Here is an 18,775-nt window from a genome sequence, read left to right as displayed (position 1 = left end):
TCTCCGGGTTCATATCAAATGTAAGGTGGCCTAGTTGGTTTTATTCTTGTTTTGATTCACCTAAGTAGCTCGTCAAAGAAGATGGGAGTTAACCACATTTGGCATGTTACAGCTGCCACACATCCTATTTCCATCCACATAGACGTCAAAGAACCCAGATTAATTCTGCGATTACCTGCATAACTGATAGATGGTTATCTCCTTGCTGATAACAAACCCGTGGTTTCATTGTTACCTAAACCAGCTATTCTCAACATTTTCTTTGGCTGTGACCCCCTTAGGACTCTAGGGTTCAAAGTTTACGGGCCCCCTTCCCTGTGAATCAGTCATGTTTAGTCGTTATCCTATTTAAAAACATTTTTTTAAATGAATGATTTCAGTCCATGGCCCCCCTGAAATGTGCTGTAGACCTCGGGAGGCCTTATGGCCTGTGCTGAGAATGAGATTTGTGGTTAAATTCTCACTTGTAACAGTTGTAGCAACCTACTAATGTAATGATTACCTGGACAGATAATAATAATGTTTATTGCCATATAAATTGTGCAATATTCATGTGAACTGAAATTCTTGTTTGCTGCAAACAATCTTCTTTTCTTTGGCTTGGCTTCGCGGACGAAGATTTATGGAGGGGGTAAAACAATACTTCACAAACAAAAGATTATAATAGCATACATCATTTGAGACAATAAATACAAAAGAGATCATTAATATTCACAGTAATCTCACAGTACAAGAGAAAAGTGACTGCAATAGAGCAGACAGTCCTGTGGTGAGGGAGCCGTCTACGATTAGTATAACAAGGGGAGGTTCAAGATTCTGAGAGGGAGCCGTCTACCATTAGTACAACAAGGGGAGGTACAAGATTCTGAGAGGGAGCCGTCTACGATTAGTATAACAAGGGGAGGTTCAAGATTCTGAGAGGGAGCCGTCTACCATTAGTACAACAAGGGGAGGTTCAAGATTCTGAGAGGGAGCCGTCTACGATTAGTATAACAAGGGGAGGTTCAAGATTCTGAGAGGGAGCCGTCTACCATTAGTACAACAAGGGGAGGTACAAGATTCTGAGAGGGAGCCGTCTACCATTAGTACAACAAGGGGAGGTTCAAGATTCTGAGAGGGAGCCGTCTACGATTAGTATAACAAGGGGAGTTTCAAGATTCTGAGAGGGAGCCGTCTACCATTACAACAACAAGGGTAGGTTCAAGATTCTAACTTTAGAAGATTCCGATTTCAGATTTATTGTCAGAGTACATACATGACATCACATACAACCCTGAGATTCTTTTTCTCCTGCGGGCGTGGCAGAATTACCACTTATTGGTAATGCAAAAAACACTACACATCATATACTGTACATCTGTACATGTAAACAAATAAACAAACTGCAATACAGAGAATTTTTTTTAAAAAATCAATAAAGTGCACAAGAGTCTTTAAATCAAGTCATCACCTTTATTTATCGTTCATATCATGCTTGCACGGTAAAGATGAGACAGCGTTTCTCCAGGACCATGGAGCATAGTTACATAAACACAAGTTAGAGTAGAAGTTAAACACATTAAAATATTAAGACGTATATGGTAACAGTCCACGGTACTCTATCCACAAATGTTCTGAGAGTTCAGGAGGCTGATAGTTTGGGGGAAAAAGGCCATTGCCCAATCTGGATGTTAGGGCCTGAGTGCAGAAGGGAGAACAGTTTATGTGAGGGGTGAGTGGAGTCCTTCACAATGTTTATTGCCTTTTGCCTGCATTGAGCGTTGTCGATATCCCTCATGATAGGAAGAGACCCCAATTATCTTTTTCTGCTAACTTCACTATCCTCTGCAGGGTCTTGTGGTCCGAGGTGGTACAGCTTCCAAACCAGGCAGTGATGCAATTGCACAGGATGCTCTTGATACATCCTCCGTAGAATGTAATGAGGATGGAGGGTGGGGGATGAACTTTCCTCAGCCTTCGCAAAAAGTAGAGGTGTTGCTGGGCTTTCTTGGCTCTGGAGCTGGTGTTAAGGGACCAAGTGCACTTCAAGGAACTTGATACTCTTGATGACCTCAATGGTTGAGCCGTCAATAGTCAATAGGAGCGTGGACGTCCCGGGCTCTCCTGAAGTCAACAACCATTTTCTTTTTTAAACATTCAGATATTGGTTGTTGGCTCTGAACCGGTTCGTTGAGTCCCTGATTGAGTATGTGGTGGCAGAGTCTGATGTTAGAGGGGTAGCAGCTGTTCCTGAACCTAGTGGTGCAAGTCTTGTGGCACTTAGACCTCTTTCCTGATGGGAAAACAGAGTGTGTGCTGGGTGGTGTGGATCCTTGATGATCGCTGCTGCTCTTCAATGGCAGCGTTCCACGTAGATGTTCTCGATGGTGGGGAGGGTTTTGCAAGAGATGCCCTGGGCTGTGCCCACTACCTTTTGGAGGGCTGTACACTCCCCATATCAGACTGTGATGCAGCCAGTCAGCACACTTTCCACCACATATCTGTTGAAATTTGCCAGTGTTTCTAATTCCATACAAACTCCGCAAACTCTTTAGGAAGTAGAGGAGATGACGTGCTATCTTCGCAATGCCATTAGTGTGATGAGTCCAGGAAAAATCCTCCAAAATAGTGACTCCTAAGAACTTAAACTTGCACACGCTCTCCATCTCTGATCCCCCAATGATCAATGGATTGAATATCTCTGGTTTTCCCTTCCTGAGATCAACAATCAGCTTCTGTTCCTGAACCTAGAGGTGGTGGTCTTCTGGCTTCTGTAGAAGAGGCTGTGACCATGGTGATGGAGCTTCCAAGTTGTTTCATAGAAACCTGGACAGTTATTAAAGTTATAACAGCCCAGGAATTTCATGGTTTATTACACTGGACAGTGAATCCGCTTCACCAATACATCATAAAAGATCTTATCCTCCTTCCTACACCATTGTTACCTGCAGCACATTCCACAGACCCACCACTCTCTGTGTGAATAATTTACTCCTTACACCCCTCCTGTACTTACTTCCAAGCACCTTAAAACAATGCCCTGGGAAAAAGCTTCTGTCCATCTGCACGATCACTGCCCCTCATCATCTTGTACAGCTCTATCAAGTCACCCCTCCTCCTCTGTCATCTCAAGGAGAAAAGAACAAGCTCACTCAATCTATCCTCATAAGGAATGCTCTCTAATCCAGGCAAAATCCTTGTAACTCTTTGCTCGACCCTCTCAACAGCATCCATGCCTTTCCTGCAATGAGGTGACCAGAACTCAGCAATTGGGGTAGAACCAAGGTCTTACATAGATAAAACATTGCCTCACAGCTCTTGATCTCGGTCCCACACTTAATGAAGGGCATTCATTACCTCATTTTTATTTTAATGTACACTATTGTATTTGTAAGAAGTATTAATGATTTAGAGGAGGGTGTGGTTAACTGGGTAAGCAAATATGCGGATGATACGAAAATAGGGGGAGTGATGGATAGTGAGGCAACTTTTCTTGGATTTCAGTAGGATGTGGTTTGTTTGGAAGAAAGATGGCAGATGGAATTCAATGAGACAAGTGTGAGGTGTTGCATTTCGGTAAAAATAACCAGAATAGGACATATACAGTTAAAGGGAGGGCACTGAGGCACGTAGAGGAGCAGAGGGACCTGAGGGTTATGGTACAGAGTTCACTGAAGGTGGATTCCCATGTAGATAGGGTGGTTAAGAAGGCATATAGTATGCTGGCCTTCATAAATCATAGTATAGAGTATAGCAGCTGGGAGGTGATGCTGCGGCTGTTCAAGGCATTGGTGAGGCCTGGTTTGGAATATTATGCTCAGTTCTGGTCTCCAAATTATAGAAAGGATATAGATAGAGAGGGAGCAGAGAAGGTTTACAAGGATGGCGCCTGGCTTACAGCATCTGGATTATGGGGAGAGATTAAGGAGACTGGGACTTTATTCATTGGAACGTAGATGACTGAGAGGGGACTTGATAGAGGTATTTAAAATTATAAAAGGAATAGATAGACTAGACATAAACAGATTCTTTCCCCTGAGGGCAGGGGAGGTTGGAACAAGAGGCCATGAGTTAAGGGTAAGGGGGAAACACTTTAGGAGAAATATTAGAGGTGGCTTTTTCACTCAGCGAGTGGTGGCAGAATGGAATGAACTTCTGAATGAGATAGTTGAGGCTGGGTCCCTTCCCTCATTTAAGAGAAGGTTGAATGTGTACATGGAGGTGAGGGGGTGTGATAGTATAGATTCTATCACCAATGTGTCTATGGACAGATGGTCGTGTAGGATGACTGTGATTGGCTGAGAGTGTAGCCACGCCTACTGGCAGGTCTTAAAAGATTGCTCCTTGCCAGACCAGGTCATTCTGGACTGGTCGACCTATTTGTGATATGCTCCAGTCTTTTAGTTAATAAAAGACTTGGTTTGGATCAACAAGTCTTTGGTTCTTTCGACGCGCTCTACAGGGGGTTGGAGGGTTATTGGCGGAGTGCGGGAGGGTTGAGCTAATAGAGTTGTTCTAGTGAACCGGTGCGGACTCAAAAGGCCGACATGGCCTGTTTCCGCTCCGTAAATGGTTACATGGTTATAACACAAAAGTCTGCAGTCACTGTGGTTGAAGTAAAAACACGATGCTGTAGAAACTCAGCAAGATGAATAATGTCTTTTATATAGCAAAGATAAAGATACATAACTGACGATTTGAGCCATCACCGTCCGTTACTCGCTACTCTTAAAACGCTGCAGTGCTCAACGGAATTGACAAATTAAAAAGGATTTTTTTGATGAAGTACCTGTTCGGCTACAGTAAACAGTGCATATGTAGAATAAAAGAACATTACAGCACAGAAGCCAGCTCTTCAGTGTGTTCACACTCAACCCCACAACAAGGGTCATCACATGACAAGCACGAGAACTCAACGTTTGTACGAGTTGTCTCACTGCAGGCACCTTGGAAATATGTGGTGGTCCATGAAGTCAAAATGAGTGCTTATTAGAATTCACAGGATGTCGACCCTACAACAAGCTAATTAACAAACCTCTTCCACTGTTTCTTGCGCACATACCAATAATAAATAATTCAACATGTTCCATGTCTACCTGTTGAGCTACTGCGGTGGCCAGGTTCCCTCCAGCGCTGTCTCCCGCCACGGCAACTCTGCCTGGATCAACCTTGTATCGGGCCAAGACATCCCGCTGGAGGAAGTACTTCACCACAACATAGGCATCATCAAACTGATCAGGAAAATGGTGCTGCGGTGCTAACCGATACCTGAAAGATAAAACAGACATGGAATGTAACTGGTGACTGTCAGACTCCGCAGAGCGTGGACAATCGATATCATTTGCTGGCTCACTGGGTAGACTCATTGACGACTGAAATACACAAAATGTGCTGGAGAAATGGGGCTCCATGGTTAGAGCGGAGTAGTTAGCGCAACGCTATTACAATGTCGGCGACCTGAGTTTGATTCCGGTACAGTCTGTAAAAAATTTGTACATTCTCCCCGTGGGTTTCCTCTATGTGCTCTGATTTCCTCCCACTCTTCAAAGATGTTCAGGGTTTACAGGGGTTGTATGTTAATTAGTACATTTGGATGAAATGGGTGCAGCCGAGATAGGTAAACTGGTTGACCGTTTTGAGTTTTGTGTGCCCGATGGAGATGTGGGGGGGCTGGTAGTCATGGTGGTGAGCTGGCTGATGGAGGACCTCAGTTTTCTTCAGGCTGACTTCCAGGCCAAACATTTTGGCAGTTTCCGCAAAGCAGGACGTCAAGCGCTGAAGAGCTGGCTCTGAATGGGTAACTAAAGCGGCATCATCTGCAAAGAGTAGTTCACGGACAAGTTTCTCTTGTGTCTTGGTGTGAGCTTGCAGGCGCCTCAGATTGAAGAGACTGCCATCCGTGCGGTACCGGATGTAAACAGCGTCTTCATTGTTGGGGTCTTTCATGGCTTGGTTCAGCATCATGCTGAAGAAGATTGAAAAGAGGGTTGGTGCGAGAACACAGCCTTGCTTCACGCCATTGTTAATGGAGAAGGGTTCAGAGAGCTCATTGCTGTATCTGACCCGACCTTGTTGGTTTTCGTGCAGTTGGATAATCATGTTGAGGAACTTTGGGGGACATCCGATGCGCTCTAGTATTTGCCAAAGCCCTTTCCTGCTCACGGTGTCGAAGGCTTTGGTGAGGTCAACAAAGGTGATGTAGAGTCCTTTGTTTTGTTCTCTGCACTTTTCTTGGAGCTGTCTGAGGGCAAAGACCATGTCAGTGGTTCCTCTGTTTGCGCGAAAGCTGCACTGTGATTCTGGGAGAATATTCTCGGCGACACTAGGTATTATTCTATTTAGTAGAATCCTAGCGAAGATTTTGCCTGCAATGGAGAGCAACGTGATTCCCCTGTAGTTTGAGCAGTCTGATTTCTCGCCTTTGTTTTTGTACAGGGTGATGATGGTGGCATCACGAAGATCCTGAGGCAGTTTACCTTGGTCCCAACAAAGCTTGAAAAACTCATGCAGTTTGGCATGCAGAGTTTTGCCGCCAGCCTTCCAGACTTCTGGGGGGATTCCATCCATACCTGCTGCTTTGCCACTTTTCAGTTGTTCGATTGCCTTATATGTCTCATCCAGGGTGGGAACCTCATCCAGCTCTAGCCTTAGGGGCTGTTGAGGGAGCTGGAGCAGGGCGGAATCTTGGACTGAGCGGTTGGTACTGAAAAGAGATTGGAAGTGTTCTGACCATCGGTTGAGGATGGAGATCTTGTCGCTGAGGAGGACTTTGCCGTCTGAGCTGCGCAGCGGGCTTTGGACTTGGGGTGAGGGGCCGTACACAGCCTTTAGAGCCTCGTAGAAACCCCTGAAGTCGCCAATGTCCGCGCTGAGCTGTGTTCGTTTGGCGAGGCTAGTCCACCACTCATTTTGGATCTCCCGGAGTTTGCGCTGAAGATGGCTGCATGCGCGACGGAAGGCTTGTTTCTTCTCTGGACAGGACGGCTTTGTAAGGTGAGCCTGGTGGGCAGCTCGCTTCTTTGCCAGCAGCTCCTGGATTTCCTGGCTGTTTTCGTCAAACCAGTCCTTGTTTTTCCTGGAGGAGAAGCCCAGTACCTCTTCAGTGGATTGCAGTATGGTAGTCTTCAACTGATCCCAGAGGGTTTCAGGGGACGGGTCCGTGAGGCGGGTTGCAACGTCGAGCTTTGCTTTGAGGTTTGCCTGGAAGTTTCCTCTCGCTTCGTCTGACTGCAGTTTTCCAACATTGAACCTCTTTCTGGGGGCTTTATTGTTCCTGGGCTTTGGCTTGAAGTGAAGGTTGAGCTTGCAGCGAACCAGCCGGTGGTCAGTGTGGCATTCCGCGCTAGGCATGACCCTGGTGTGGAGCACATCTTGTTTGTCACTTTCTCGCACCAGGATGTAGTCCAGGAGGTGCCAGTGTTTGGATCGGGGATGCATCCAGGTGGTCTTAAGGCTGTCCCTCTGCTGAAAAAGGGTGTTTGTAATGACAAGCCGCTGTTCTGCGCAGAGCTCCAACAGGAGGCGCCCATTGTCGTTGCACTTGCCGACGCCATGCTTGCCCAGGATTCCTGGCCAGGTTTCTGAGTCTTTGCCGACACGAGCGTTGAAGTCGCCCAGGATGACAACCTGATCGACAATGAGATAGACAACAGACTCGCCAAGGCAAATAGCGCCTTTGGAAGACTACACAAAAGAGTCTGGAAAAACAACCAACTGAAAAACCTCACAAAGATAAGCGTATACAGAGCCGTTGTCATACCCACACTCCTGTTCGGCTCCGAATCATGGGTCCTCTACCGGCACCACCTACGGCTCCTAGAACGCTTCCACCAGCGTTGTCTCCGCTCCATCCTCAACATCCATTGGAGCGCTCACACCCCTAACGTCGAGGTACTCGAGATGGCAGAGGTCGACAGCATCGAGTCCACGCTGCTGAAGATCCAGCTGCGCTGGATGGGTCACGTCTCCAGAATGGAGGACCATCGCCTTCCCAAGATCGTATTATATGGCGAGCTCTCCACTGGCCACCGTGACAGAGGTGCACCAAAGAAAAGGTACAAGGACTGCCTAAAGAAATCTCTTGGTGCCTGCCACATTGACCACCGCCAGTGGGCTGATAACGCCTCAAACCGTGCATCTTGGCGCCTCACAGTTTGGCGGGCAGCAGCCTCCTTTGAAGAAGACCGCAGAGCCCACCTCACTGACAAAAGGCAAAGGAGGAAAAACCCAACACCCAACCCCAACCAACCAATTTTCCCTTGCAACCGCTGCAATCGTGTCTGCCTGTCCCGCATCGGACTGGTCAGCCACAAACGAGCCTGCAGCTGACGTGGACTTTTTACCCCCTCCATAAATCTTCGTCCGCGAAGCCAAGCCAAAGACAAAGAAAGAAGAAGTACATTTGGAAGGCACAAGCTCATGGGCTGGAAGGGCCTGTTACAATAAACTTGACTTGACTATACGCGTACATTGGACAGATGCAATGAAAGTCTTGCTTGCTGCAACTCCCCAGGTACATTAAATATACAATATATAAAACACACATAATAAAATAAAGAATATAAAAGAGAAAGTATTAAAAATAAATATTTATGCTGGTCATCTTGCAAAGAATGTGCTGTGCCAGTAATGCAGACAGATCACTGGACATCTTGAAACTATGTTATGGTTAGGCAACATCAGGGAGGTTCATGCCCCTGATAGCCATTAAAAAAGAAACTTCTTAAACCTGGAGGAGTCGTACTCTAGAGGCTTCTGTACCTTCTGCCCAAACGTAGCAATGAGCAGAGGTTACAACCCGGGTGATGGGGTCCTTTATGATGTGGGCTGCCTACATGAGGCAGCGCCTCATGTAGATGCCTTAAAGTGGAGGCTTTGCTGTGCCTTCTTTACAGTAGATCACTGGAGTGAATTCAATGTGCCAAAATGTGCTTCTGTGCTGGACCTCTCTCTGAAGTCGTGAGCACAGTCAGTGGCTCAAGAATGTAGCTCACCCATTTCAATTCCCCACCCCATTCCCTTGCTGACATGTCTGTCCATGGTCTCATGCACTGGTAGGTTGAAACCACCTGCAAATTAGAAGAATAACACCTCATAGTTCATCTGGGTACCCTCCAACTGAATGGCATTAACATCGACCTCCAGTTTCCGTTAGCCCACCCCTCCACAGTTTCTCCTTTCCTCTCGCTCTGTTGGTCAGTACTACTCCCCCTGCCCATTCTTCCCTTCTCCCCACCCTTTTCATTCACACACCTGCCTGCTTTTCACTCATATTTTGAGGAAGGGTTCGGTCCCGAAACTGTGGTTATGCAGGTATTCCCCACTATCCGAAAGTAGAACACTCCTATGAAACCTTTCTTAAGCTGAAATGGTGTAAAATGAAGAAGCCATTATTATTAATTTATCTGGGAAACATTAATGAGCATTCCCACACCCAAAAAATAATCTATCAAATCAGATCAGATTCATGTAACGCCGTGGTTGTCAAAATTGTTCGGGCTGCTGCCCCCTTGACTTCCAGGTCACATCCCTAGTGCCCCCCACCCCCGTGCGCACACACACACACACACACACACACACACACACACACACACACACACACACACACACACACACACACACACACACACACACACACACACACACACACACACACACACACACACACACACACACACACCCCGAAGCCAAATACAACATGGGGGCCACTGAGGCCAGCTCCCATCAGACCTCCTTGTCGCTGTTTATTTTGATCACTAATGCCACCCCCCTCCCCCCCCCCACCCCCCCCCCCCCCCCCCGGAATCTGGCAGTAATGATAACTAACAGCCCTCTTCTGGAGACTGCGACTTTTCCCTTGCTTTTATTCGTCAAAGCAAAAATCTTCTTTGGAATAGCAAAAACAGGTAATAATGTAGGTCTTTCGTAAAAGTGGTGGAGTAAAGCGAACGTTTGAAAAGCGGGGGATACCTGTACATCTTTAGCTCCAGTGGACAATGCTGAGTTCCTCCAGCATTTCTATGCTTTTACTACAATCACAGTGACTGCAGGCTTTTGCGTTTCACCTGTCTTGCTCACCACCCTATCCTCTTAGCTTCTAATATTTAGCATCAAATTTTAACACCACCAGTGATATCTAATGAAGATGTTTTGAAAAAAAGAGAATCAGTAACAATGGAATCTCCTGTCTGGAGACCAATGAACAGCCAACATTGAATATCTGTCTCCAATAACTTCTGGCATCTTTTGACCCAATTCTAGTCTGACGTTGTTCCATTAATTGGATTCGGACTCTCTCTCACACAAAAAGCCTGAATAATTATAATAAAAATGTCTTCATGTCTACCAGGATATTGTCAAAAATTATGCTTAAAATTGGCCTCGACTGCCCTGACAAATCTTCAGCATTGTTTTTTTTTTTGAGAATTTTTTATGCATACAGGGTCCCATTAAATTTGATTATAGTCGATTGTGTTAAAAAATAAACACTGTAAAGTTCCTTACTCCACAGAAACAATAACTGCATTCAGTTCCGTGGCACTCTTTCTTGATAGGATATCATAGGGTTGCATTTCTGAAAGGCAATGGAGAGATTTGGTCATTAGCAGGTAGAAAAGCATTAAAACTACAATAAATAATAGCAAATTACATTTGCCCCATGCAACTGTCAGGCAGAGATCTTCATCCATGCTTATGCTTGACATTTAATGGCATTATGATTGACAAGTTCCCCACCATCAACCTGTGGGGTTTCATCACTGACCAGGAAGAAAATATTGCTCTCCAGACAGATGGTTCCATTGGTAATAATTCCCTTTCTATTAACCTCTTCATGAATTAGATATCACTGGTGTAGGAATTAGATATCACTGGTGTAGCTAAAACTTGGCCCATCCAGTTAAATACTGTGGCAACAAGAATAAACATGCTGAATAAACTCAGCCTGCCTAGATGAGTGTACCCCAGCAACACTGAAGAAATTTTATACCAGGGGTGGGCAACCTTTTTTTAAAATTCACATTCTACCTGAAGTCATCCCTATGCCAAAAGTGCTCTGTGATTAGTAAGGGATTGCTTAAGGTGGTCTGTGAGTGGGAAGGGAAGGTTGAGAGATCTAGACCCAATTGTTACTGAAATATTTTACTTGAGAAAAATTGTCAAGGAGTTCTGAAACCGTGCACATAATGAGTCAATGAGGTCTGATTAAAACAGTGGTTTTCAAATCTTTTTTCTTTCCACCCACATACCACCTTAAGCAATCCCTAATTAATCACAGATCATCGATGACATAGGGAATACTTTAAAGTGCAATGTGAAATTTAATAAAAAGTTTGCCCACCTTTGCTTTATACAAATCAGAACAAGATAGAATACCTGATTTATACCTGTAAGATTCCTTTGCTCGACCACTAGTATTCAATAATAGAGTTTTGCCCCATCTATAAACACACAATTTTATTTGGACCTTATATTGTGTCTGGGCATTCTCCAACCAGCCAGCATTAACATCAACCTCCAATTTTTGTTAAGCCCCCTCCCCTGAGTTTCTCTCTTTCTCTATCCCCCAGTCTCCTTTCCTCCAGCACCCCACCCCCTTCCATTTCCTCTCCTACCAGAGAGCTATCCTCTCCCCCAGCACTTACTGGATTTTTTTCTCTTCTATCCTCCCACCTGCATCCACCTCTACCTCTTGCATATTAGTCTATGCACCTCCTCCTGCCCCTTCTTCCCTCCTCTCCTTCTCCCCCCACCACCACCATTTTATTCATGCGCCTGCCTGTATTTGCTCACACCGGACAAAGAGCCCAGACCCGAAACGCTTGTTACCCTTTATCACCCATGGATGGTGCGTGACCTGCTGAGGTTCTCCAGAATGTTGGTGTATTTCACTCAACCCCAGCATCTGTAGACTTTCTCGTTTAATGTCGATTGGAGTGGCATGGTTAGTGTGATGCCAGCAAGCGGGGTTCGAATCTGCCGCTGTCTATAGGGAGTTTGTACATTTTCCTGGTGACCAGCATGGGTTTCCTCACCCTCTCCAAAAACATATAGGGTTGGTCGGCTAAAAAAATGGGGTGTTATGGGGCAGCGTGGGCTAGAAGGGCAGAGTTGCTAAAATTAAAAAGGTGCAAGTCTGAGAAAAGAGGAAGTAGTTGAAGAGGAATTCTGAGAAGGATTTTTCACGCACGACGTGGAGGGTACTGCCAGAACAGGTCGTGATTATTCTGTTTAAGTGTACTTAAACAGGTTCTTCTAGGCAGAAGAGCATTTAGTCCTAACATGGCTAAATAAAGGTTCCATTATTGTCATGTAATACTGCATTTAGGATGAAACATGCATGAAATTCTTGGGCAAAAGGGTTAGCACAGACATGATGGGCCAAAATCATTGCATCAGTGCTCTACAATCTATGACTATTCTCTGAACTGAAATAAGCAATAGAGCGCAACGCTATTGCAGCGCCAGCGACCCGGGTTCGAATCACGCGCTGTCTGTAAGGAGTTTATACATTCTGCCTGTCACCTGCCTGGGTTTCCTCTGGCTGCTCTGGTTTCCTCCCACCGTTCAAAACATACAGGGTTCAAAGATTAATTGGGGTATTTGGGCGGCCCGCCCTCGTGGGCTGAAAGAGCCTGTTTACCGTGCTGTATGTCTAAATTAAAATTAAAACAAATGAGAAATTAACAATAAACAGGCACTGGACATTTTAAAAAAAATACATTGGATTAATTTCTCTGTCTCTGGTAATTAATTACTCCGTTTTAAATGAGACTCATTATGGACATCAATGAGAATAGATGTATCAAAGTTAAAGGGATCAATCTGTGACCCGTGAAATGTGCAAATCTTTGCAAAGCCTAACATCAAGGACGGTGTTTTAAACGAAGTTAAAGAAAATCAGAAAGGGAAGCAACAAAGTTACTGATAAATACCTTCAATGTTTAAATGTTAAGGGCAAAGATTTATCTCTTAACAGTGAGGGTGGCAGAGTAGCCCAGCAGGTTGGGCTGTTGCCTCTCAGCAGCAGAGACTCGAGACCAGCAATGCTGAGTTTGTATGTTCTCTCTGTGACTTCATGCTTGATTCCCCCCGAGTTCCTCCGGTATATCCTGGTTTACCTTTCTGGAGCAACTTAAATTTAGGCATACGACACAATTAACCTACAACCTCCATACAATTTAAGGATGGGAGGAAACCGGAGCACCCGGAGGAAGCCCATGCAGACATGGGGAGAACGTACAAGCTCCTTACGGACAGCACCGGATTCAAACCCGGTTCGCTGGCACTAAAATAGCTAACTACTAGGCTAACTGTCCCACCCTTTGTTGGCTGTTAAACAGCCTGACTCGTGCTTAGCCTGCAACAGGTTCAGAATGAACACCGTGTTACGTGCTCGGTGGAGGTCCAACTGTACAACTTACTTGCACTTCCTAAACACCATCCGCCTCCGTGCATGTAAATGACTGCCCGCCTCAGTCCTGGGTCCCGACTGGCCGGCTCGTAGACACGGACGGCAACCTCATCAAAGGTGGTGTCCAGCACGGTGACATTTTCATCGGATACAGGCCCAACCATCTCTGCCTCGGTCAGCAGCATCATCACCCCCATGTAGTCCTTCAACCCAATGAATTCAGACAGCTCAGCCTAGAATAGAGCACAGGTATCCAGGTCAGTCCAACCACCAGCATTCAGAAAGCCTTTAGACACAGGAGTGGAATTAGGCCATTCAGCCCTTCGAGTTTACCCTGCCATTCCATTGTGGCTGATTTACTATCCTTTACAATCCCTTTCTCCTGCCTTCTCCCTGCCATTCCTGATTTCCTTCCTAATCAAGAACCTATCGAACTCTATCTTATATAGACCCAATGATTTACCCTCCACAACCGTCCATGGCAATGAATTCCACAGGGTCACCAACATCTGAATATAGAAATTCCTCCTTATCTCAGGATAGTTTGATAGATAATCAATAACCAGCAAGTATTTATTTCCATCCATGTGGAACAGATCAGTCTTAACTTCCTGCCATGGCTCCGCTGGTATGTCACTTCTCATCATGGGTTCCTTTGTCTGCTTTGTGCAATGTTTCAAACAGGTCTCCCAGCTTAAAACCATCCTGTCAATGTTAGCATTTATCCCTGGCCACTAAACAGCAGTTCGGGCCCTCCTCTTGCATTTTTTTCCATTCCAAGGAGGCCCTCATGCACCCTTTTCAGCATCTCTTGTCTCAGTGATTGAGGAATGACAATTCTGCTCTAAGTAGAAGCCCATTGACAACACTCAGCTTAACTCTGATGTTGTAGCATGGCTGACATTCACCTCTAGGCCATTCTTCATTCAGATTCTTGATGACCTTCTGTAGAAACGCGTCCTGTTCTGTTTCAGCGACGATCAGCTTGGATGTCAGATACGGGAAGAGATTTCATGATCAGGTTCACGCGGAGATTCACATCTGTTTCTGTGGAACTCTTATTGTGTGCCTCGCTCTGTGTCGTTGCCCTGGATAGCGCATCAGCTAACGCAATAAGTTTACCTGGTGTGGACACCAATTTAAAATCTTAATGTTGTAGCTTCATCATCAGTCTTTGGATTCTCGGCGACATTCTTTGAGATTTTTCTTGATTATGGCTATGAATGGCTTGTGGTCTGTCTCTGCCACAAATGTTCAAAAACCATACACATAGCTGTGGAATTTCTCGTCCATTGACCAGACCAAGACACTCTTTCTTGATCTGTGCATATCAACATTCAGATGTGGTCATCTTCTTTGATGCGTATGCGACTGGCCTCCTATCTTCTCCCACAGCCTGAAGTAGTATGGCACCTATTCCATCTTTCGAAGCGTCCGTAGATATTTTCACCCTTCTGGATATGTTAAAAGACATCAAAAGTACTGGTTCCATAGTTAGAATAAACTTATTCGTTCCCCATTCTTCCTCCTGGTTGTCTGTCCACTTGAATTCACATTTGTCCTGTGACAACTTCTTTAGGTACATTGTTTTGGAAGACTGGTTTGGTATGAATTTACCAACGAAACTGATCATCCCAGCACTCTCAATATGCCTTTTTTGTCAGTGGGTCTGGGCATCTCTAAAATTACTTTCACCTTGCTCTTTTCTGGCTCCAAACCTGGCTCTGACAGTTTATTTCCCAGAAAGGTGATTTCCTTCACATCAAGCTAACGTTTTTCTCTGTTTAACTTCAATCCATATTTCTAGGTTCATTGTAGCACTTTGGTGAGCCTCTCGTTGCGATGTTCTTATGTGGATCCACATAGGATTATTTCATCCATGTACACATGTACCCCATTTATGCTCTCTGTAATGTGCTCCATTGTCCTGTGGAACACTTCCGGAACAGATGCAATTCCAAAAGGAATCTTCAGACACGAGTAACAGCCAAACAGAGTATTAACTGTACAGTATTTTTTGCTATCTTCTTGCAGTTTTATTTGCCAAAAGCCCTGGGATGCATCAAATTTAGTGAAAAATTACACTTGTAATTTATCCCTAGTTGGAATATGATCATGTTCTCTCTTTAGATTGGCATTAAAGTCTTTTTGGTCCATGAACACGCGTAGGTCACTGTTCTCTTTTTGACACACATCATTGAATTCCCCCATTCTGAAGGCTCCTCCACTTTCTTTACGACCCCCTCATTCAGCTGAGTTCTTGCTTGAGCTTTTCTTTTAGTGGCGCTGCCCATTGTAGGTTTTGAGCTGTACAGGATTTACATGGATGTATGGCTTTATCTTCATTGCCCTGATGTCACCCTCACAGCTCAAATGAACCTATGCTTCTGTGTCCAGCTCGAAAGGAATATTTGCTGTATTTGTATGCAATGCACAATCCACTTATCCTGCTCAACTCTGTTCACACTTCAGTATCTGTTGTATATAGTTTTTCTGTACTACCATGCCCATGAAAAGTGTGTCACTGAGAGCAGTTTCTTCTATAGTGTGCACAGAGTGCACATTTTCACTTCTGTTTAGTTTCCCTTTGGAAAAAAATTCTGCCCTTTGTACTTATTACAGACTTTTCCACAGGCCGGGCATCGTTTTGGCTCGTGTTGAGTGCCACATTGTTTACAAATGAATGTCTCTCCTTTTTATTGTTACCTATGTCTCATTTTTTATATGTGTAGATACACACTATGGCCAAGCCTTAGTTTTCACTGGCTTTTGCACTCTCACCGAACTTTTTCACGTGCTGACAAGGCGCATCTTCACAGCTCCAGCTGAGGGAAGCAGTAGGCCTTTTTATGGTGCAACCCCGCATTAAAATAAAAATAAAAGGTGAATTCACCTTTTTTTCTGGAGAAGGCCTACAAGGCGGATCCAGCATTGCCTTCACAGAAGCAGCATCAGTCTTGCAGAGCTGGGGGGCGAGTAGTGCAGTAAGCACCGCCTGTCACCATGACGTCATCCATTCGCACCAGCAAGTGAAAAATTAACATAGACATTCCCATCCACCCAAAAGAACAAAAAAACTTTAGCCAGCGTTAATATGTACGGAGTAATGAGGTGATCGATGTGAGTATTAAGTATCGGAACACACTGAGTGCTTTAAAATTGATGCTCCTGGGTCGCAGGCTGACAATGTCATCGCAACGTCATGAGACTGCCCCTTCGTAGCTGCTTTCATTCCACCTCTGTGTATCCCCCAGGCGGATCAGAGTTTGCCTGCTGAATCAGGCCTCAGAGATTTCTTGAAGCCAAGTGAAGTGATGTAAAGGTGGAGAATATCCACCTTTACATTCGCTTTTTTCCCCCCACTATAAAACGGCCTTTTGTCCCTTGCAGCAACCTCTCTCTTTCACTTTCTTATCAATGATCCTGAACACAAATTATCACGGATCATTGAATCTTGCAGTGATACAAAATTGCATGTTCTTGCTTTTAACTTCAAGTCCATTAAGAGTATCAAAGTTTTCTGCCTGAAGCTGTGGGCGCAAATGAAACACATAACTCTCAAACGTTTCATTTTACTTTGGTGAACAGTGTTCATCAAACACCTCGATAACCTTGTCAAACTTGTCCCGGCCTTCTGCATCAGCAAAACCACATGTACTTTAGTGCTCGAGGTCCCACCACGGTAGCAGTGCAATCTTCCATGCATCCAGTTTTCTATAGAGTCCAATGGCTTTCAGGTACAGCATGAATATTCGTTTGAACAACCTCCACTCATGGTCGACATTTCCAGTATAATTTACAGCAACAGGATCCTTCACACTTTCCGTTTCTCAGCTGCTATATCGACTGATGTTTCTTCCACTCCTGTGCACATTGCACACTCCTAGTATCATGTGATGTTTATTTTATTGAATGAAGAAACTTGAATTCTTTTAAAACAACTATATTTTATTAGCTAAAGAAGTCGAAGCTTCAACAAACTAGTCTCAGACTCCTTCTAGTGATCCGGCGTGTCACTAGCACCACAGGTCACCTACAGGTTCCTTTCAAATCTTTAATCTCTGTCTTCTAGTTTTACATTCCACTACCCTGAAAAATTGACCTAATCTGCAATCTTCAAACTTCCATATGGTCCCCCCATGCAGCCTCCTATTCTCCAAAGAAAAAAGAAATGACCCATCCTATCCAGCCACTTAGTATAATTCAGGCTGCCAATCTTAATTGGCACAAACTTGCTTGACCTCATTTTGCCTTGGGATTGGGTAATTGTACATTCTTTGCTGACATGCCCAATATGCAGCAGGAACGGAGCGATGATGAATGTTCGAGGATGATAAATCCAATGGAGTCCATATAAATTATAGTAATCACTGTAAAGCAAACCATTAGGCTGCTAATTTCTGCATACCTTACCCACACAGGATCAGAATTTATTGTCATGAACAAATCACAAAATTTGTTGTTTTGCAACAGCGTCAGAGTGAAAAAATTTATGTAAACCACATTTCAAAATAAATTAAAATAGTGCAAGATAAAGAAAAAGTGAGGTGGTCTCTGTAATTCATTGTTCATTCAGAAATCAGATGGCAGAGAGGAAGAAGCTGTCCTTGTGCCGCTGAGTACTTCATCTTCAGACTCCTGTAACTTTTTTCTGATGGTAGCACTGTGAAAAGGGCATGGCCTTCAGGGGTCCTCGAGGAAAGAGGCTGCTTCCTTAAGACACCACCTTTTGTAGTTGTCCTCGATGAATACTGGTACCTGTGATGCCGCAGGCCGAGTTAGCCACCCTCTAGAGATATTTTCTGTCCTGAGTGTTGGCACCTCCATACCAGACAATGATGCCACCAGCCAGAATAGGCACTCCATGGTACACGAGTGTCTTCGATGATGTACCGAATCTCCTCACCAAAAGTACAGCCGCTGGCAGGCCCTCGATGTGATTTCATCGACCCAGAGGCTCCAGGACTGATCCCCAGAGATGTTGGCACCCAGGAATTTGAAGTTCTTGACCCTCTCCACTGCGGACCCCTCGATGACATTAACCAACTATCCGTTTCTGCAATGTTTGAAAGAAAAGCGTTCCGCAGGATCCAAAATTTTACTTGCTGTTCTTACACCAAACGGAAATGTTGAAGATCTGGTGCCACCTGGAGCCATCTCAGAACAGTGCAACCATTACGAGCAGCCGTAATCACATTTTAAACTCAGGAATAGTTGAGAAATAATCTGATTTATGTGAGCCTCTAGGAAACTGTTGAATTAGATAAAGAGTTAAAGGAGAAAGTCTGCAGATGCGCAAAAGTGCTGACGAAATCTCGACCTCTAGCAGCCTCCATCCTCAAGGACCCCCACCACCCAGGCCATGCCCTCTTCTTACTGCTACCA

At 44.8% G+C, this 18,775-nt stretch overlaps 1 protein-coding gene and 1 long non-coding RNA gene across 3 annotated transcripts in view; one reads left to right on the top strand and one right to left on the bottom strand.

Annotated features, from left to right (window-relative positions):
- LOC138742707 (arylacetamide deacetylase-like) overlaps nucleotides 1–18,775 on the bottom strand; it is a 37,315-nt gene that overhangs the window by 3,958 nt on the left and 14,582 nt on the right. Inside the window, exons 2-4 of one of the 2 annotated variants that reach the window (XM_069897461.1) lie at nucleotides 13,401–13,623; nucleotides 10,483–10,552; nucleotides 5,076–5,247 (exon numbers count right to left, since the gene is read on the bottom strand). In XM_069897461.1, the coding sequence (XP_069753562.1) occupies nucleotides 5,076–5,247; nucleotides 10,483–10,552; nucleotides 13,401–13,623 (465 nt within the window). The remainder of the gene's footprint in view (nucleotides 1–5,075; nucleotides 5,248–10,482; nucleotides 10,553–13,400; nucleotides 13,624–18,775) is intronic. The other variant, XM_069897462.1, reaches the window with a different exon arrangement.
- LOC138742708 (uncharacterized) overlaps nucleotides 1–18,775 on the top strand; it is a 42,324-nt gene that overhangs the window by 16,992 nt on the left and 6,557 nt on the right. The window lies entirely within an intron of this gene.

Source organism: Narcine bancroftii, chromosome 9 (genome assembly GCF_036971445.1).
Source record: "Narcine bancroftii isolate sNarBan1 chromosome 9, sNarBan1.hap1, whole genome shotgun sequence".
Classification (NCBI taxonomy): domain Eukaryota; kingdom Metazoa; phylum Chordata; class Chondrichthyes; order Torpediniformes; family Narcinidae; genus Narcine; species Narcine bancroftii.
Note: the sequence above shows the minus strand (reverse complement) of the source record. Positions and strands in the feature narration are given on the sequence as shown.